Source organism: Kogia breviceps, chromosome 6 (genome assembly GCF_026419965.1).
Source record: "Kogia breviceps isolate mKogBre1 chromosome 6, mKogBre1 haplotype 1, whole genome shotgun sequence".
NCBI lineage: Eukaryota > Metazoa > Chordata > Mammalia > Artiodactyla > Physeteridae > Kogia > Kogia breviceps.
Genome location: NC_081315.1, coordinates 7,682,614 through 7,703,595, shown reverse-complemented (window position 1 = coordinate 7,703,595; position 20,982 = coordinate 7,682,614). Strand labels below are relative to the sequence as shown.

Here is a 20,982-nt window from a genome sequence, read left to right as displayed (position 1 = left end):
TCTCAAATTCTCCCTGTTGCCCTCCCTCCACCCCATTCACCTCTTTGTCTAGAAGGAGGTAGAACTGAGAACAGTGATAACCTGGAGAGTTGCTTCAGGAAATAAAATTTGCTTTACTAGACGTTGTAAGCGTGCAACAGAGGAAACAGCATAGAAGGACATGAAGCAGGATATCTTTATTAGAGCCAAAGAAAAAGGAACTACTTACTGGCTTGAGCAGAGTGGGGTGTAGGGAGGCTCTCAAGCTTTACCAGGTGGATTAATTTCATAGCACTGCCTTTGCCAGAGGCAGAACTAATCTTGTTGCGTCTGAAATGAAGCGCCACAGACAGCAGACTTCCTTATAGATCATTTAATTACAGATTATCATATGAGAGAGGTTGTTTTTCATGTCTACAGAGCAAACAACAAAGGAAGGGTTTTGTGGCGCTCACAACCTATTTTTAAATGATATCTATTCAAATGTTACCTATTCCATGAATCCTTAATGAATTCTTTTTCCTTAAAAAAGCATCCTAACTTTGAATAGGATTTCATACTGTGACCATTAAAATAGCAACAGTTCTCCCCAGGAGGCCAGGTTTCTTGGTTTATTCAATTCCTGGCTCTGTCCCTCTAATCTGCAATCAGGTGGCCCCCCTTTATACTGTCAGGTCACAGCTGACCAAGTATTCAAATCTTGCCCCTGCTGGGAATTTCTAGTCACCGTTGCTCTCACTGGAACTGCCACTGTCAGATGATTCACTGCTGACATGCTTTTTAGGGGGGCGAAACCTCCTATTGGAATGGGGCTTTCTGTAACCCCAGGAACCTCTGCTTTGTGACACACCCTTGTCCTGCATAGAATTATTTTGTCTGTGGGGCCCATAATAATTTTTCCTGCTGTGTGTTATTACGGTCCCTTCATTATTGGGACCATTCCGGGAAGCTATTTCATTTGTAATTGCATTATCAAGACCACGAGAAGGAATGAACTGGCCCTGACCTTTGCCCTTACTCGGAAATCTTTGTTTTTCATTTGAGGTCACTTGATTCCTTTTAGAATGTTCTGTATCTTGTCTACTACTACCTTTGCCATTTTTCGGGATTTCATTAGTACTTTCAGCTCCATCGCTACCGCCATCTTTTCTTCCGTCTTCTGTGGGTGCGTGAGGGTAATGAAACTCTATCTGCCCTCGATGAACATTTTGGCTGCTGCCATCCTCTCTGTTTCCTTCTTTTCCAGAGAGTTTCTTAAAATCGGTGCTACCTCTGATGTTGTTGCCCTCCACTAGGCTCACATCAGCAGCGTTTGCCTTTTGGGCTGTTTCATCCTTGGTTTCAATGGTATTTCCACCATTCCCTTCTTTCTCTGGGATCTCATTATAACCTGGTCCTCTTGCACCAGGAGTTACGGTCTCAGCTTCACTTGGGCTGGAAAACTCTGTTTGAATATCTGTACCTTCTCGGTCAGGACGAATAGCATCTCCTTTACCAGAAATGTCCTTAATAGGTGGACCATCTCCACTGAAAGGAGAGATATCATTGTCCTCCTGCCCTTGAAGATCTGGATAGCCACTGCCTTCAAAATCACTGGAGACCTGTTTGGCTTGGGGGAGCTGTTTTAGACGGTCCATGTTGGGTTGGATATGGTGGGTACTTTTGCTTTTTACTGGAATATTCTGGGCTTGGGAATCTCTTTGATGATCCTTCTTAATTTTTGAGGGGGCTTTAGCATAATTGGCACCTGCTGGAACTTTGCTTAAAACATTCCGGGGTTTGTTCTCTGTGTTTTCTTCCCTCAAGAGTTCAGTCACAGTCCCTGGCTCCGTTATGTGGTGCATGTTATTTCTGATGAGAGCTTTGCCATATTCTTCCTGGTCATGTAGTTTGCTAACAGCATTGTCTCCATTCTCAGTCCCATGATTCCCAGTTGATTCAGGATAAATGGACATCTTCAGGTCATTGTGGGCATTTTCTTTGTTACTAATTCTATAGTCTTTACTCATTGTCTGCCTATTTTCCAGAAGATTTTGAGGTTTAGTGCTTTTGTTATTTTCATTGGTTCCAGGGAGGGACAAGGCTTTCTTTTTATCTTGGACAATGTTTTCTTTAGGCGCTGGCTCTTGATTTCGTTTCTTGCCAGAATGGAGAAGAGCAATATTGTCTTTGTTTTCTTCTTCCTGCTAAAGTGTAATTTTCAACATAAAGTGATTATTTTATGTTAAACTTTTAAAATTTAATAATTCTTAGGCAATAATAATCAATTAAAAAACCCCACCAGATACTTAATAACAAGAGTCTTTTAACTCAATAGAGATTTGTTGGTAGAGATAATTCTGGAATGGCCAAAGCAGTTTTCACGGAAAAAGAATGAGCAAGGCTTGAAGAGTGGGTAAGATTCAAATACATGGAAGGAAAATGGTGAGAATATTTTAAGAGTAAGTGGCATCTTCAAATTTTTGGAAACAGGAAACATTTGGAAGATAATATGAATAAAATTATAAGGCTGGAGTAGAGAAATCCTAAAGAGAATAATAAAGAAGAGAATCCAAATAAGAGAAATAAGCTTGGAAATATAGATTAGGGCCTGATTTTAAAGGAGGACCTGACTTTAAAGAGGACAGAGTGTGGTCCTCATCTTGTGACTAGTGACACTTTGCAAGTGAAATGAAATTCATCTTTCAAACATGACTTTTTTTGCTCTCATTCTCTCTCTCTCTCTCTCTCCCTCCCCCCACCCCCATTCTCTCTCTTTGCTTTTGCCCTGGTCTTCAGAGGTATAAATCTTTTCCTCTTCTCTTTTTTCTCAACAGAAAATATACAAAGAGAAGAATCTAGGTTCTGACATCCAAACAAAACATTTTGCAGCAGGTGTTGGCCACCCTAGCTTTTGTCTGAAAAAGGATTCATTAATTTCATTTTTTTCCCCTGTTTTGTCATGTAACAAACCAGATTTGATAGTCTGGGTCAATAGTTCTGAAATTTAGCATTTCTCGGAACTATCTGGAAGGCTTACTAAAACAAAGACTGTTGGGCCCAGCGGCCAGAGTTTCTGATTCAGTAGGCTTGGGGTGGGGCTCTGGAATCTGCGTTTATGACAAGTTCCCAGCTAATGCTGACGCTGCTGTTCTGTGAGAACCACTCTTCTGGATCCTAAGTTTAAGTAATGAGGTCCGGATGAGAAAAGGCCCTGAGAGAATAATGGAATGATAAAGAGAAAGTGGAGAAGAAGGGTAGAGTGTTTATGCCTGTATCTCAATTGTCCTTCTTTTTGGGGCAAAGGTCATAAAACGCTGCTTCATAGGCTGCACCTTTTACCAACTCAAGGTACAGCCAAGGTGCAAGAAGCTTGAACAGTGTGGTCAAGAAGAGAGAGGGGCTGAGATTGACTTTGCCCCCACCACTCACTGTTCCTCTGTGGCACAGGCTAGATATGGAAGCATCTGAGAAGTGAAGTGGCTCTAGAAGGAGCAAAGTAGATGGAGCGTATATACCAGGAACAAATGTGAGGCACAGGCGCACAAAGAGGGGTCTACGTTGTGCACGAGAGCCAGGAGAGCCTGAATCGCCACTGCCCCAAGGCCGTACTGCTTGGTCCCAAGCTGCTGTAGCCGGTGACATCATCTTAGGGTACCGGCAGGGCAAGCGATACACGAGGGAGGGGTCAAGCAACATTGTCCCGCCCATGTCCGAGGGTCCCACGCCTTCCTCTCCACTGTGGCTTGAGCCGTGTGTGTACATACGGCCTGTGGTGTAGGCTGGATGGTGTCGGCCACCCCCAAGTCCCTCACACGCGTGCACGCCATCTTAGCGGGAGAAGGAGGGGGTCTGAGCATTTTTATCCAAAAGGGACCGAAGGGCTTCCTTAAAGAACTATTTCCATGGTTAGATAAGCTTAAGTTTAAAGAGGTTGAATTTAAATTAATTTCTGCACACCCCCTATCCTTTTATTAGCCCACGGGTAGGAGCTCTTGAGCAACAGAGCAATTGTAGACAGAATAAATACCGTACTTTCCCTCCATCTCAGACTTGTAGGGTGAGCTGAAATTTACAACACCACTACCTAGGCCTTTGAACTGGTGGGTAGCGTGAGATCAAAATAGGAGCTATTTATTGAGGAACTGGGACATGTAAGAAATTGGGCTGGCAATACCCGACGGTGTATTGAATGTGAGAGGCAGCCCTGCAGGGGTATGGGGGGTGGGCGTGAGGTGGTGGGACAGAGACCTCGTATTCAGTCAGGGTCTGCACAGACAGGGGGTCAGAGCTTTGTAGAACCTGGGACTCCAGGCCTAAGAATTTGGTTTCATTTCGCAAGGTATGAAGAGCTAGTGAAAGTGCGCGACCCAGAGATTAACAAAAGACAAATCGGAGGTTTAGGAGGAATTGTGGTAAGAAGGGACGTCAGGAGGACGCTGCAGCGTCCAGGAATGAGACGTAATCACTTGGATTAGGATTATGCCAAAGAAAAATCGTCTCCTGGTGCCCGAAGAGAAGGAGGATTAATAACTGGAACGTTGACATGCAAAAATGAAGACAAGAGAAAAAGATAACTTTAATATTAGACGTGTTGATGTCGATGGGATATAGAACCTAAGCTCAAAAAGCAACATCCAGTTAGAGACAGAGTTGGGTGCCACAGCCTCCCAGCCCACGTCCTTTCCAGTTTCTATGACCTGTGGTCAGCTTGAACATCCTTGAACATTTTGTGAGCTAATTGCTTGTTACTTTTCATGTCAGATCTTTTCATTTATGGATATTCTAATTTTTTCAAGTTTTTTTTAAACCTGCAGCTAGTAACTAGTACCCCTTTTTTTTCCTGATGCAGCAATCCTTAAGGTAATTTCCTCTTTCATATAAAACCCTTCCAGAAAGTCAAGGTTTTCTCCATATTCACTGGGTGCTTTCCCTTCTCCAGGTTGACATAGGCAGATGGCTCTTATGAGGTCCCTATGTTCAGATCCATCCTCAAATAGGAGTACTGTTCTACTTGAAAGACTGCCTGCTTTTGTACATAAATCTTATTCATGTTGGAAGCTGTAGGGAATTGTTGGCTCAGCTCACACTTGGACCTCAAGATAAAAATGGTTTACAGAAGTGCCCTCTGTTCTTACAAAGCTGGCTCATATGCAGTATACAAAAGTTCCAAAGTGTGGTATTTTTAAGATAAAATTTGAAATGACTTATTTGGGGGAGTTATCATTATTCACTAATCTTTTATATTGGCAGGTATATTCTGAAAATAGATAAGGTTTTCTCATGAGGAAAAGTATAATAGAAAAAAACGTTATAGTGAATTATTTCTGAATAAAAAGTACTTCAAACATTTGATCTATTTTAAGACATTACGTCTGGGACATTTTTACACAGACATTTGTATGTTCCTTTGCAACCAAGTTTATTTGCTCACTGCTGATAATACACTTTTGAGTTAAACAGGTGCATTATAACAATCCCTTCTTAATTTTTTCCCCCTCCCTGTTCTGAAGTGGGAAGTTTTATTTTATATTTGGTGTTTTTACTGCTTTTAAAACGGTAGCGTGTATCCTAATGAATCGTGTACACTTCTTTAAAGACTGAAGAGTTTTTATAAACAAAACATGAAACAACTTTTAGATTGTGATGTGTGATGGTCAGTCATTTTTACACGGCTCATGTTAAATGACTTCCTGCGGCACTGTGGACTGTGTGGTGGTCGTGCAGTCAACACGTCAGCTGGCGGATCTGCTTTCCTGTCTCCATGCCTGAGCTCAATTATTCTTTTCATGGAGAACAGTCTCTCCCACACAAACGTTTCCTCAAATCCTACTCGTCCTCCAAGGTCCAGTTCAATTACTTCCTTTACGTAGCTTTCCCTGAACACCACAGGAGGAACTAATCTTTTCTACTCCAGGCCCTACAGCATGATGTTTTGGGTATCACTCATACAGCACTTTGCACGTTCTGTCTCGGGTTATAATAATTTTTGGAAGCACCTTTTGTTGCTTTTCTAACTCTAAAATCCTGTAGAGAAAGAGTTAAGTTTCCTCAATCATTTTATCTCTCATAATATCTTGCACAATAGGAAGCTCTCAGCATGTATTTGTTACAACCAGTAAGTTTAAAAGGCAGCTAGCTAGCTTTAGAGGTAGGTGCTGGGTCTGCGAGATGCGTATGAAGAATATTGAGCAGAGCAGAATAAAATTCTGAAGGGAAACTACTACTTTCCTGGAGAATGAAGCCAGATTTGAAGGAAGTAAATAGTCCTTTTGCTGATGGCATTTTAAACTGTTTCTAACTCTGTGGCCAGTGAGTCTGCAAGAAAAGACCGAGTGAAGAGAATTATTGTTTTATTCCAGTGACAATGCCCTGATTCTTTCTCTTCCAAGCATCCTGGCACAGATGGCATCATCTGTGGAATGAATTTAAGGGACGTGAAAATGTGCCACTTTTTAGGCCAAACTGATTTCTTTCTAATCCACTCCCCGCTGCCCCATTAGAGCATACGGTAGAACATGTCCAGAAAACCTCCTTACAAAGGATCAGACTTTATTCAGAGGCAATGACATGACACACTCAATGGGTGTCCAGTGTCCACCAGCACCACATCTGCTGTAGCAGGTCCCGAGGCAGGGCAGGGTTTGGGCCAGGGCAATGGTACAGGTGTACCATCTGTGTCAGGAAGTCACTGGGACACAGAGTTCCATAGCAGAGGCGCTCCAGGAGCCTGGGACCGGGGGGAAAAGATAAAGGCACCAGCCATAGGCAGAAACCCCAGAGAAGGCAAAAGTCAACTTTGTCTTCCGTACAGTTTCTCCTAATGTTTGTCCAGAGTTTGGCTCATGAGAAAATCACTAGGATTCTGCTTACCTTCACATCAGTTTGATTTTTCCTCCCAGACGAGGTGTAAACATACTTAAACACGTAATACCCATGTTTCTCATGGTGGCCCTTGTACATGATCTACAAAAACACAACATTATATTAAGGTGGGTTTATCTCTTACTAAGAAGTTTTCGGGCTCTCTTTTTGATAGTACAAGGTATTTTTAACTTGGGTCAAGTCTATTTCTGCATCTAACCAGTGGTAGTACATGTGACAGCCACCGGGCGGCGTGTGTCAGCCAGCTCCTGCAGAGAGCAGTTTGTTCCTTTCTTTTCTATCTCTAAGTCTGTTTTCCCTGAGGAGGACTGTCAAACGGTTCTCGCCCCCAGGGTGTATCAATTTTATTACCAAATTTCAATGGAAACGGAGCACTTGGAAATATTTCCAGGTGGGAGGAGGCTAGAGGGATAAGGAGAAAGGCAGATTTTACAGGATTCGTGCTGATGTCAAATTGGCAAAACTCACAGCATGAACGTTCAGTCTCTTAAGCTTGTGGGTTTTGCTTTTGCTGTTTTCAGCTGAGATAGAGAATAGAAGATTGTTAGTTTTGGGAACAGAATTTTCTGAGGCTGCAAGGAGAAACCGTGGTAAGCAGGAGTAAGTTGCAATTTGGTGACACAAAAAGCTTGAAGGTACTTATTTAACTTTCTGGTTGCATCTGGAAAACGAACTCCATGTACACAGAATTTCCCCATGAAGACTTGTTAACTCGCTTCCCTTTGTTTTCTCCCTCATTTACCTCTCTGTTCTCATGTACATGTGGGGGAAAATATTGTCTGCTAATAACAATATCCCAGAATGTTTACTCATTCATCCCCCTGAAGGAAGAAATCATGGAAGAGAAAGAATTCCCATTCAGAAGGCTTTTCTCTTTTCTATCACACATTGGGTGAATTAAAGCGCCAAAATTATGTTGTATAATTTTCCATTTCCATTCTAGGTACACAAGAATATTTTGACAGTTAAAAATGTCCTCTTATTGACTTTTCTCTTTACAGAGTTGGAAGGGGTGTATTTGAGAAGAATAATTCTGTTTACCCTGTGTTCTTCCACCGAGTCCTGCTTCATTTTCTCAGCCTGCGGTTGCAATGTCTGAAAGGAAACAAGAAACAGAGCTTCACTGAACACGTCTTTCTTTCATTTCTTCAAACAGTGAGTGTTTCCTTTCTTTTTCTCTCACTGGGGTGTGTTAGTCAACGTGGAAAATCATTCTGACGCAAAGACAATGGGCACACACATCGCATTTGTTTCTGTGTTGAAGGAGGAGGCAGACCTTCCTCCCCCGGAGCGAGATCGTGCCGGCTCCACTACGGAACCACGTTCAAGGGCGGGAGAACAGCTGAGTTGGGAGGGGTAGCACTCCAGGTGAAAAAGCCTGGATGTCATTGGTGTCCCCTGAAAAAGTTTTCCCTGGCACACTGGGACTGTTGAGTAGCAGTGAACCCACATCAGAGTTGAGTGATGTGGATTGTATGTGCATTGATTGTATAAGTTCAGTCATCGCTACTCGAGTTAAGGTAAGATGATCCTGATGGCCCGGCAAGAGTGAAACCACAGCCCTGCACCTAAGGGGAAGGAAAACATTGTTTCCAGTTACCTGGGCAGTTCTTTCTTTCAGGGAAAGGGAAAATGACATTTTGAAAGGTTGTGTTTTATAGAATGTGAGGTACAGGATGACACTATAAACCATTAAGCTTTCCATTACTTCCGCTATGAGAACTCCAGAATTTTACCTAACATCAAAACCCAGAAAATTACTTCTTTTCGATTCCACAATAATTCTTCTCCCCTAACTGCATATTTTATCATTCTACCCTTTCTTGCCCTCTGCTGATGTCGGTTCTTGTGTGATCTTGTGCCTGTAAATTTAGAGCATTGCGCCACCCCTCAGAAATACCAAGACAGTTGAAATAGTTCTGGAAATGGGGGTGTAGGACAGAGAAAATATAAAAAACGAGATGGGTAGATATTAAGCAAAAGAAAGAAATGACAGTTTGGGGTATTCGGTATTTTCTTACAGAACACACACACAACATGTATTAAAAACATACTTGATGGTATGTTTAATATAGTTCACGATAATAAATCATGAACTTAACAACAAGGTAACATAACAAAGTCTTTATAGTCTAATTGCGTATCAATGAATATTAATCGAATCGCGTGGCCCAACAGTCATCTTTTATATTCTTGCACTTAAAGTTTTGTTTTTTAAGGAAACAAGAATGTCACCCTTAAATATGTCTTTTTGACATAAAGATTCTTTTGAGCTGAAGGCAATTGAGAAGTAGAACATGTGGAAAAACCTTCCCCTTTTCTGCCTAAAGGCAGGAAATAGATTCTCCTTTTACTAGAGACAAACTCTTATCAGTCCAGAGACAGCACAGAAGAATCTGCAGACAAATCTTGTTAAACTCATCCTAATCTTCCTAGTTAAGGAAGACAAGGACTCCCTAGTCCTAGGTAGACCTCCCCCAGCCCCTTTATCTTGTCAGTTCTTCACAAACGGATCGTTTCCTTGTCCGAAAGGTATAAGAGCTTCCTGCTCTGGTCACTTCTTCAGGTCCTCATTCTCTTGTGAAGGCTTTCAGGTACATGTAAAACTTTAATAAAATGTGTGTGCTCTTCTCCTGTTAATCTGTCTTTGTCAGTTGAATTTTCAAACCCAGCCAGGGACCCAAAGAGGGTTGAGGAGAACCTTTTCCTCCCCTAGAGTTTGAATTTTGATCATGACTCCAGAACATATGTAAGTGGCTTAGTACATACTGGTTTCTGATACCACCAATCTGTAATTAAGTACTTTAGATAATTACCCAAACAGACTCCATATCTGAAAGAAAACATGACACTTAGCCCTTCTTAATTCCAAATTTGTCTCCGTGTCCTTGCCGAATGTCTTTTCATTTGAAATCTGCCCCCCGCCTTCCCCGCCCGCCGCCCTACACACCCACCCGGCAGCCCCCCTGCCCTTGAACGTGGCCCTGAAATGGAGGCGGCATTGTTTCCCTGGCATCCTCTCTTGCCCGGCGGTCACTGGGTTGGTGTTGACACAGAACGTTGACTGGACGATGGTCGGAGACGCCACTGCAGCTCGTTCTTTGGGACGTGGCGCTCAAAGCAGGCTCGGCCTCGGCTGGTGAGAGGAGCTGGGTCAGCGGGGCCCACGCCGTCCTCCTCAGGCCTAAGCCCGGGCCTCTGTGGCCCCGATCGAGCAAAGTCAGTCGTGTGCATCGGGCCTGGCAGAGGTCTGCTTGAAGCAGCGCGTGCCCCAGAGGCCTCTCGGAGCACGTGTGCTGAGAGGGGACACGCTTTCCTCGGCTCCTGGTCTCCTTGCCCGTTGGCTCAGCTCAGCTCGTCGGCGGCCCACTCGCTCAGGACCTACGCGTAAGTTCTTCTGGCAACAGAACGACCACTTGCTTCCACGCTTTCCCAGCCGAAAAGGTTACTCCGAGAGGTTAGGATGTTTTTCAGACGCTATCTAATTAGCACCGTGTCTCCTTTGCGGAAAATATCTGTAGCGCTCAGCGTTTTCACAAGATGACTTAGTCACATCCTGAGCACTCCTCTGGGTGAATCAGAAGCAGGAAAAGACACAAAAGGAAATTGGAGCTTGATTTGGGTTAAGCTGAGGGGGACTTCTTCCCATCTTCAGCCTCGCTGCTGACGGCAAAATCACTAGCCGGACCTCGCAGTGTTGGGGCGTTGCCAGAACTGCAGAAAAGGTCTGGCGCCTTCATGTTAGCGTGTAGTTATAAAAGTCTAGTTGCTTAGTCATGGGGCATTCAAGTCCAATTCTCTCCGTTTTTGGTAAAATATTGAGAAATTCTTTCGACAGGTTATAATTTGGGTGTATTTACTCACTTAGCATTAGCTGATTGAAACACCGTGGCTGGCTATTGGTTTTCTCAAAAATATTTTTACTGGTGTTTCTTCAAAGGCAACATGTAGACATCCTGTAATTCTTCTCACATATTCGTTGAGGGCTTCCCTGGTGACAGACGTTTGTGTCAGGTGCTGGATGGGTCCTGTTTGTGTGGTATTCTACTGTAACTGAACTAGTTAAGTGCTACTAATTTAAAAAGACACCGCTTAAAAGGAACATAGATAAAGAGAGCAAGAGATTACATGATGCATAACTGAATCGGTAAATGCTTACTGGTGCTGCGAGAGTCAGACTGGAAAGGAGCAGTCCCAAATAGATGATTCGCATCTTTGAGAATCTCTGTGAAAAGACAGTCATATTTTACCCTAAAGCATTGCCAGTTACGAACTGCAGCCATAACAATAAATAAAACAGAAAAGTCTATACAAACCTCCTTCCCCTTAGCAGTCCATTTCCTCTTGTTTTTAAAAAAACTACATATAATTTATATCCAAGCGTAGAAACTTTAATATGAGCTTTCGTATGTCTAATTATTCCAATGTGAAACTGAAAATTGTCCAATATTGTGAAAACAATGAACTTGGATAGAAATGGAGTTCATAGACACATTTATTTGCTCTATTGTCAGCCCAAACTTCTCCCTTTTATCTTTAGAGAGACCATTTAATTGAATTATTTATATAATTCAGAATAACATTAAGCAAAGAGTCAGTGAACTTTAAGGTAGATCAATAGAAATGATGTAATTTGAACAAGAGAGAGAAAAAAGGGTTTTTAAAGGACCATTCTTTTCCTTCAGTCCTTTATAAATATGTTCTACCTCCTCAGGGACCTGTGTGACGGTAGCAGTGGTCAACCCAGAATTCTATCTCTTAGACAGGAAGTAAAGCAAAATTGTTAAGAAATAGGGTTTTGAAGCTAGATCTCGGTTTGAGTTCTTGGCTCTGTTATTTAATAGCCAAGGGACCCTGGGCAAATCATTTAAACTCTCTAAACTTTGGTTACCTCATTTGTAAGATCTGAACAATACTTATACTTGTATCTGATGAAAAAATTCTTAGTTCTTTACACAGAGCCGGGCACATAGGAAGTGCTCAATAAAGGTTAGCTTTTGTCATTAAAAAAATAAATAAACAGTTAAAAAAGAAAGAACAACATTAAGTTAGGATAGCAACTCATAACAGACTCTAAATGAATCTGCCAGGGTAGCAGGCTCTACTGTGAGGGATGAAATCTTGTTCACCACCGGCCCTGTGCCTGCATATATATCCTGGTATTCATTAGCAAGGTATATGTGGTGGAAGCCACCTGTGGGCTGGAGACCAAAACAATTTATGCAGTAGTTATATTAATAGCTAACATTGTTGAAAACTAAAATGGGCCAACCACTGTTCTAAAAACTGGACATATATTCAATTAATTGCGCCTCACAGTAACCCTGTAGAGTTAGGTGGCATTACTAGTCCTGTTTTACAGATTAGGAAATAGACGCAAAGTCAAGTAACTTGTCCCAGCATTCCCAGGTGTCCAGGGGCAGAACTGGAATTAGCATCCAGCCAATGTAGCTCTAACGCCAGACTCGACACCACCTTGAATAAGTTTCTACTCTTTTATCTTATTACAGAAAAATCTACATGTAGTTGATGTAAAGCAAATCATAGTATTTTACTGGGATCCACAAAATGGTGTTTAAAACACTAACATGTTCTTCTGGATAAAGGTACATGTTTATATGCTATGAGGATCTAGTGAGTTCATTTAAGTCAAGTAGCCATTAGATTGAAAAAGAAAGTCAACATAATTTTGGATGACTGATCTGTTGGTGTTGATATTAAGTATTTTACTAACTACCACACAGACATATAGCAACCAATATGAGAAGTAAAAGTTTACACCACTCTTTGATATTACTTGAGAGAAAAGTACTTTTAATAGGAAAAATAATCTAAATACTGTTGCAATCTTTAACCAGTTCAAGGTAAAAACTTTTATTTGGAGAAATAAATATAACTTCTAAATGTATTCTAAAATCCTGGGCTATTCTCTTCTAACTTAATACAATTTTAAGGACCTTAATCCTAGCTATAATTTAGCTTCCAAGCATTTTAGAGGTTAGGGCAGTACAAGTCAAGTATCAAATGACAATGCTTATCAGTAGAAATATCAGTACAGATGAGGTTTGAAAGTATAAGTCTGATCATATTATCCTTATTCTGTCTTATAAGCAAAGGTGTAGAGTAAAATGGAAGTCTTTGAGTTATTGTGGAGCTTGATAATGTTGGTTATCAGATCAGAGGGAAAGCTGCTACCAAACCACCAATTTTAGTTGATCATTTCTAGAGCTTGGTAACACACTTTCTTTTTCTAAAACAAAGCACTAAATAGTACACAGGTGTGCTCAGTAGGGGACCCTTTCAATATGCGTTCATTTTCAAAAGCGGTCTCCCTACCTGGATGACATTTAGCTTAAAAATGTGAACTATGCTATAAAGTTGCCATCAAGAACATCAAGAGAGCCAAATTACCTGGGGGTCCTTGACCTTCAGAACACCTGGTTTCTTCTGCAGAATTAACAGTGTCTGGGCCTTCTGCTGAAATTTAAAGTTTGTTAGAGTTCCCAATGGCCAATCAGCACTGGCTCACTTAGCACTAGCAAACAATTTGTTACCAGTGCCCACAGATAACCATAGGGGGCAAAGTAATTTTAATCTAAAAATGTTTTTGTGGTAGAAAGCTGCTATCAGATGTTCCAGAAAGTGGGATAAACAGAAAATATAAATACCTCAGCTTGGTATATCATGTTGTCAAATAATTAAAATTGACTTCAGAACTATTAATTAGGACTGGCTGAATAACTCACAAGTTTATAAATAGAAAACATTTTAGCTATCCTTTTATGTCAAAAGCTTATAATTTCAACTGTGCCCGAAGGAACTTCAACATTTAACAAAAGTGCATTGAGTGCCTATTATGTGACCAGCATTAGGGAAACAGCAGTGAATGAAAGACAGGAAAAAAACAAAACAAAACCCTGTCTTCATGGAATTTATAAGCTGGCAGGGAGACAGACAATAAATAAGATGAGCAAGTAAAAAATGTTATGTTAGGACTTCCCTGGTGGCGCAGTGGTTGAGAGTCCGCCTGCCAATGCAGGGGACATGGGTTCGTGCCCCGGTCCCGGAAGATCCCACATGCCGCGGAGCGGCTGGGCCCGTGAGCCACAGCCGCTGAGCCTGTGCGTCCGGAACCTGTGCTCCACAACGGGAGAGGCCACAACAGTGAGAGGCCCGTGTACCACACACACACAAAAAAATGTTATGTTAGGTAGTGACAGAGACTAAGAAGAAAAAGTGTTGCAGGGAGGGGACAATAACAAGCATTGAGAGTGGGGACATTGGGTTGAAATTTTATTTTTTAAAATGTTTCATTACTTAATTTTTATTTGGGGCTGCACCACATGGCTTGTGGGATCTTAGTTCTCTGACTAGGATTTGAACCCAGGCCCTCAGCAATGAGAGCACAGAGTCCTAAACACTGGACCGCCAGGGAATTCCCTGGGTTGAAATTTTAGATAGTGAGGCCCAGGAGGGCCTCGTTGAGAGAGTGACTTTTGAGTAAAGACCGGTAGACATCTGACTTTCTAGGGGAAGAATATTCTAGGCAGAAGGAAGAGAAAGAGGAGAACCCCTGGGACAAGAGCCTGCTGGCTTGTTCCAAGACAGAGAAGAGGTCAGGTTGGCTGGATGGACTGCAGGAAGGGAGTAGCAGGAAACGAGGTCAGAAAAGGATTAGATGGCAGATGATGTAGTGCCCCATGGTCATCGCAAGGCCCCGACTTCACCCTGAGTGAGAAGGAAGCCCTTGGAGGTCTTGGGCAAAGGAGGAACCGAAGGAGGGACTGAGTAGGAAAAGGCAGAGACTGGCGAAGGAGCTCTTGAAGTGATCTGGTCATGAGACAATTAGGCCTTGAACCACAAGGGGTGGTGAGAAGTGGTCACGTTCTGAATATATTTTGACAGTAAAGCCGGTAGGATTGGCTGACGTACCGGATGTGGCTGGGAGAGGAAATCAAGAATCAAGGGTGGCACCAAGGTTTTTGCCTTGAGCAACTGGAAGAACAAAGTTGCTCTTTAGTATTGTTATGGGAGAAACTGCAGAAGTGGTTTAGGGGGAAATATTGAGAGTTTGGGTTTGTATGTGGATGTTATAAAATGGCCAATTTAGGAGGTTGACTTTTTCAGTGAAACGAGTAGCACACTCATATTGGAGTAAGCCTTTCTAGGGCAGTAGGTGGCCCGGTCTGGCTGCCCAAATCACGATTGCAGTAGTTCAGGAGGTTCCATTCAGTCTAAAATATTACACGACCTGGAGGGGTAATTAGAACTTTATGTGAAACATCAATAAAAGATAATGTAAGAATTGTTTAACCCATACTAAGGGATAAGAACTACCTATAGCTAAACACAACTTTTAACAGACTATAAATGATGCTTAATGAGATTTAAATGTAAACTCTCAATTTCTCCTAACTTCCAAAACAGACAAAAACCAAAATAAAACAAAGAAAGCAGCCCTTAGGTGGCTTCAGCTGAGAGAATGGTTTCTTTTCTAGTTCAGGCTGAATCCCTATTTTTGGTCCTCTTCTGAGTGTACGTAGCTGGTTCTTAAAACTCCTGCCAGGATTAGAATTTTAGCTGTTAGGTTGGGGACACTGCTGACTCACAATCATTCAACCATGGGGTGTAGAGTATTTGACATTGGTCATTGACAGTGGAGACGTTCAACTGGTAGCTTTGGAGTCAAACAGACCTGACTTCACACACTGACTCTACCTCTTGTTTGCTGTGGTCAATTGCTTAGGCAACTAAATTGAACGTCTGTGAGCCTCAATTTCTCCATATGAGAATGGGGAGAATAATAATAAGCTGAACTTTCACTGAGTGATTTTACTATGATCCAAGCATTACTCTGAGTGTGGTGTATTAACTCATTTAATATTTATAAAAACTCTATATTGTAGCTGTTATTGTCACCCTGATTTTAGTGATAAGACATAAAGCAGTTAAGTGACTTGCTTAAGGTCATATATCCAGCAAATATAAAAAGCCAGAATTTATAATTAGGCAGTCAGGCTCCAAAATGAGGTTTGAAGACCACCGCACTGTACTGTCTCTTAAAGTCTGCATAAACATTAAATCAACAAATGTTCCTAAGTCAAAACTAAATGATAAATACATGATAGCTACCCATCCCACCCATTCTTCCCACCATTATATAATAATCTGGCATTCAGGTGACATCCTTCTGTATCTCTTCTCTGTCCTCTCTTTATCTTCCAACCATGTCTTCTTTTACGACTCAATTGATGAAGGGAAAAAAAATCAATGAAATGGTGAAAGAAATAATTGAGTTGAAGTTTAAGAGCAAACAGTGGGCTATTTCTCTAGACATTCACAAATATTAATGACCAGAATTTCAGCAAAATGTAAAGGACTTGGCAGACATAGAAAAAGGCTAACAAGAAAATGGAAGTAAAGGAAAGGAATGGACAAGCAGCAGTGTTCAGTCAACCGTAAGACCGAACAGAAACATACAGCTATATGAACAGTAGACAGATGTGAATACCACAAAGATCCTCACTTTACTATTCTCTTAAAGCAATGAATTATTCACAGATTTCTATAACACTTAGAAAATCCACAGCGTTTTAAGGTTTTACACTCTTCCGTAACTTTATAGTTTATAAGTAACTTTATACTTTTGAATGATCAGGTAGAAGTAAGCACCTGGTATGTGCCTCGTACATGGTGCAGCTTTAGAAAATGTTAGTTTTTTTTCATTAATATTATAGTTTCAGATTATTTCTCAAATGTGCTTTTTCTTTGTCTTTCCTTCTTTCCAAAGAAATTTAGTAAGAGATTTTCCCCTTCTTTAAGTGATGGGAAAGTGTTTAATTCTATCTAGATGAATCTGTGTTCTGTAAGAGAAAATTCATAGAATGTTAAGAGAAAAGTTGACTTAGCTACCAGTCCTACCAAGGAGTAAACTGGCAGTAGCTAAATATATATATACTTCCAAAGCTAAAATGAATTCAAAGCTCAAAAAATAAAAATGCAACTTGAGCCTTAAATATAGAACCTACAATTGGCTAAAGCAAGAAGAGAAAAAAAGAAAAAAAAATTGAGCCTATCAAACTTTCTGTCTAAAAGTTTGCCGAGAAGAAACCATGGGAGAAAACCAGAGAATAATCATTTGTTAAAGTTCTGTGAAGTAGAGGTGTTACTTCTACCCTCTTAAAACTTGCCCCCTGGGTTGAGCTTGAACTTCAAAAACTCAACATAAGTTTCCTAAATGTTTTCGTGTAATAAACAGTTTTGCCATAAGATTTCTTAGGAATCAAAGATAAAGACCAGGGTTCTGTAAAAAAGGTGATCTAGCCTCACACTATTTCTGTGTAATTGGAAAAGACAACAAAATAGAACAAAATTAAGAAGGACTAGAGAAGAACAGGAAACGGACATGAACTTGCTTCTGGTTCTCAGTTCATGGTTCAGGAACAGACATCCCCACCGATGACACACCTAGCCTGACTCTCCTGGGCCAGGCCGACCCGAGGATTTGCTCCTCAAAGAGATTTTCAGCTGAAAATAGTTCACAAAACTTGTTTCGTCTTGTGCTGGCTTTTTCATTTCTTACCCTTCACTTTATTGAGAACAATCATATAGAATATGAGCTAACTAGGAACCTACACTATCTGTTCCAGCTACTGGACCCTCATCCAGGAGTAAGGCTTTGTGGTTTTGTTGTGTCTTGTTTTGTTTTTCCATCTATTTCTGGAACCTCCCATCCATCTTCTCTATACTTGTGCTCTAGGTCCAGTTGTTTTGATTTACATTTTTAAAAACTTAGGATAGGAAGAACTCTTTTTATTTTCTGGGGTCTTGGTCCCCAACTTATTCTTAACATTATTAGGGGACACATTTCTCTGTATCATCATAGGCAGTTAGAGGTAAATATATACTATGCGTATTTCCATAGGTTCTGACTAACTGAAATAATGCTCTATTTTCCAATCTATATATGCAACAAATACTGAGTTTTCCCTTCTGAATCCATGGGGGGATCTCCACAGTGTTGTGAGTGGAAAAGAAGGGCCCTTGTTGAGCGTCTCCTCTTTACCATACAGACCCCTAAAGATTTGTCAAGGCTTTAGGCATTTCATAGCAGCATTTATTCCCCATTCATCTCCAGAAGAGAGTACGAAATGGGTGTGCTGGGACTTGCCCTGCTTTTAGCAGAAGAAAATATTTCTGTTTAAAATATGCTCATTCATGAGGATCAATATTCATCCTGAGTTTAAAAAAGGTCACTTTTTAAAACGTCACTTACAACCAACTTTCTCATCTACCTCCAAATTATGGGTTTTTTTTTTTAGTTTTTAGTTTTTATTATTTTTTTCTCTTAGTGTTTGGGAATTTCAACAGAAGTACATAAAAATTTCAGCCAGACACGGAACCACAAAGGGTCTCGGAGCAGCATGAAGCTAGCTGTGTTCACTTCTCTGGGCTATTTGTTTACCCATTCAGCTATTACTGGCAAAGGGAAGACATGTCAATATAATTTGCTTTTATTTTTATATTAGAAAGGTGTCTTACTACGCCTTAAAGTGTAATTCAGAGGGTGTAGTTAAAATGTAATTATAATGATACCAGGCTTTTCCTTCAGGACCTGGTGACATTGCTGGAAGTAGCTGTAAAGCTTCATCGTGTGACCTCAGGAGGGGAGTATCTCTCATTCCCCAATAGTTCTTTTGCCATTTTGTTTTGCAGGACCAAGTATCCTCTTAAGAGACAGAACATGATGACATATACCAGCTAGTTACTCATCGTGTTGGACACATACTATGTTCTTACCTAATTTCTTCTCAGTTTTTAAACTTTGTGTTTATATGTATTGTGTTATCATTTTATTATAGCTCTTCTCTCATGACTGTCTCAATTCTCACGCATTCTCAGAGTTTTTTTCTATGCTTGTCTGTTCTTGTTTTACTTATCTATTGCCATATAACAAACTATCTCTAAACTTAGTGGTTTAAAACACCCATTGATTATTTTCTCTCAGGTGTCTGTGGGGTGACTTGGCCTGGCTGTGCCGTCCTCAGATCTCCCATGTGGGACACTCGGACGGGATGGGCGCAGGGCTTCTTGAAGACTTGATTGGGCTGCACATGCAGGACGGTGCTTTGGTGCTTCTTCATCTGACCTCTCTCTCCAGCAGAACCAACTGGACTTCTTATATGGTAGCTCAGGACTTAAAATACTCAGTGGGTTAAAAGCTCATTAACTGGATTTGTTGGTCTAGTAGTAGAGGTGCCCATGCCAATTACATTCTGTCCTTTCTCAGGAGGCTTCCCCACTCCTGACACCCTCTAGGGTGTCAAGAGCAGAAAGCAGCAGAAAGCCAAGCCTGGAACGGTTAGAGTCATTGTCATGATATTGGTCAGGGCGGTCCGATTCAAAGGAGTAGGTACACGTTCCCATGCACCTTGGGGAGAAGTGGCAGCGTCACATTGCTGAAGACTTGTGGAAGGGGAGGTAGCGTCGAAGCTGTCTTTGGAGGTTACAGCGTGCCTGAGTCAGTCCCCATAGCAATGCAGGTATTGAGAATTCAGTGAAAATTACTCTTAAAATGTTTGGTGTACTTATATTAGTCTCTTTCTCTCCAGTGAGACAGAACCCATAGGTTATACATATAGGAAGAGATTTATTATGCGGAATGGGCTCCCATGATCAGAGAAGCTGATAGGTCCCGGGATACGCCACCTGAAAGCTGGAGACCCAGGAAAGCCAGTGGTGTAAATCCAATCTGAATCGCAAGGCCTGGGGGCCGGAGGAGCGGCTGGTGTCATTCCCAGTCCAACACACATGTCCCAGTTTCAGCAGCCAAGCAGGAAGCTGCCTTCTTGTTCTTTTCAGGCCCTCAGTTGACTGGGTGATGGCACCCACATTGAGGAGGAAAATCTACTTTACTGAGTCACCTATTCAAATGCTAATCTAATCCAGAAGAATGCTCACGGCACACCCAGAAATAAAAATGTTTCATTTGGCCACCCCTTGGCCCAGTTCAGCTGACACACAGAATTCACCGTAGCAGTACTGGATTTGATGAGAACTCATTCTGCACAGCGTAAGTAATGGTTTATGTTGTGCTGCTGATTCCCCAGCGCGATCCTATAGCTAGAATCGAAATCAAACTTGCCCTCCGCTGGCTAAGGGGTCAGACATACCTGACCGTCTCTGTCACAAAATTTCAAAAGATAATTAGGATAATGACAATATTATCTTCAAATATTATTTATTAGAGATAAATAACATTCTTGTTGTGTTCAGGTCCAGGAAGTGTCAGAAGCTTTTTTTTTTTTTTTTTTTATGCGGTACGCGGGCCTCTCACTGTTGTGGCCTCTCCCGTTGCGGAGCACAGGCTCCGGACGCGCAGGCTCGGCGGCCACGGCTCACGGGCCCAGCCGTTCCACGGCACGTGGGATCCTCCCGGACCGGGGCACGAACCCGTGTGTCCCCTGCATCGGCAGGCGGACTCTCAACCACTGCACCACCAGGGAAGCCCAGAAGCATTTTATTAAGCAGCTGCAGAAAGGAGATAACTCACAGATTGCTGTATCAAATATGACAAAATTTACCGCATTTTTAGTGAGTTCACTGTATTTGCACTTGGATAAACAAAAGGTCCAAGTGATTGCTTCATGATTTCCTTTTAATTAATATTGATTCTGTTTTTAAAGTAAGACTCATATATCTCGACATTAGACTATCCTTTTCAAAAGAATGTATTTATATTTTTCTGCTTTTCTCACACTTTCATTACTTTTTCTCTTTGTCACTCAGAGGGATTCACTTTGCCTAGAGATGGATTGGGATTTTTTTTTTTTTTTTTTGCTATGCTGGGTCTTAGTTGCAGCACGTGGGGTCTTCATTGCAGCGTGTGGGATCTTTTAGTTACAGCATGTAGGCCCTTAGTTGTGGCATGCGGGATCTAGTTCCCTGTCCAGGGATCAAACCACGGTTCCCTGCAATGGGAGCACGGAGTCTTAGCCACTGGACCACCAGGGAAGTCCCGGATTGGGATTTTTTTTAATAAGAGGAATCCAAATGGAAAGAAAGTCAAGGTTTTGTTTTTCAGTTCTGAATAGGCTCTTGAAACTCTCAGCAGAAGCAATTATTTAGAAAACCAAAGCT

The 20,982-nt window shown here is 41.6% G+C and overlaps 1 protein-coding gene and 1 long non-coding RNA gene across 5 annotated transcripts in view; one reads left to right on the top strand and one right to left on the bottom strand.

Annotated features, from left to right (window-relative positions):
* LOC136794341 (uncharacterized) overlaps positions 1-20,982 on the top strand; it is a 251,596-nt gene that overhangs the window by 110,829 nt on the left and 119,785 nt on the right. For both annotated transcript variants that reach the window (XR_010840955.1, XR_010840956.1), the window contains exon 3: positions 7,845-7,998. This is a non-coding gene — a long non-coding RNA (uncharacterized lncRNA). The remainder of the gene's footprint in view (positions 1-7,844; positions 7,999-20,982) is intronic.
* Positions 344-11,056, bottom strand: MEPE (matrix extracellular phosphoglycoprotein). Of its 3 annotated transcripts, none has more exons than XM_059067510.2 (4): positions 11,003-11,056; positions 7,885-7,938; positions 6,832-6,924; positions 344-2,165 (listed from the first exon to the last, which is right to left on the bottom strand). In XM_059067510.2, the coding sequence occupies exons 1-4, from the start codon at positions 11,054-11,056 to the stop codon at positions 699-701; spliced, it is 1,668 nt and encodes a 555-aa protein (XP_058923493.2). In that variant the 3' UTR covers positions 344-698. The 3 variants fall into 3 exon arrangements, with proteins under 3 accessions (XP_058923493.2, XP_066891570.1, XP_066891572.1); XM_067035469.1 differs by having other exon boundaries at positions 522-2,162; XM_067035471.1 differs by lacking the exon at positions 6,832-6,924 and having other exon boundaries at positions 522-2,165.

Coding starts and splice junctions, on each gene's coding strand:
- MEPE (XM_059067510.2), bottom strand. CDS start 11,056: ATGCGAATCATCTATTTGGGACTGCTCCTTTCCAGTCTGACTCTCGCA. Junction 7,939..11,002: donor GTCTGACTCTCGCAGCACCA/GTAAGCATTTAC, acceptor GTTTCCTTTCAG/ACATTGCAACCGCAGGCTGA. Junction 6,925..7,884: donor ACTCGGTGGAAGAACACAGG/GTAAACAGAATT, acceptor GTGTTTTTGTAG/ATCATGTACAAGGGCCACCA.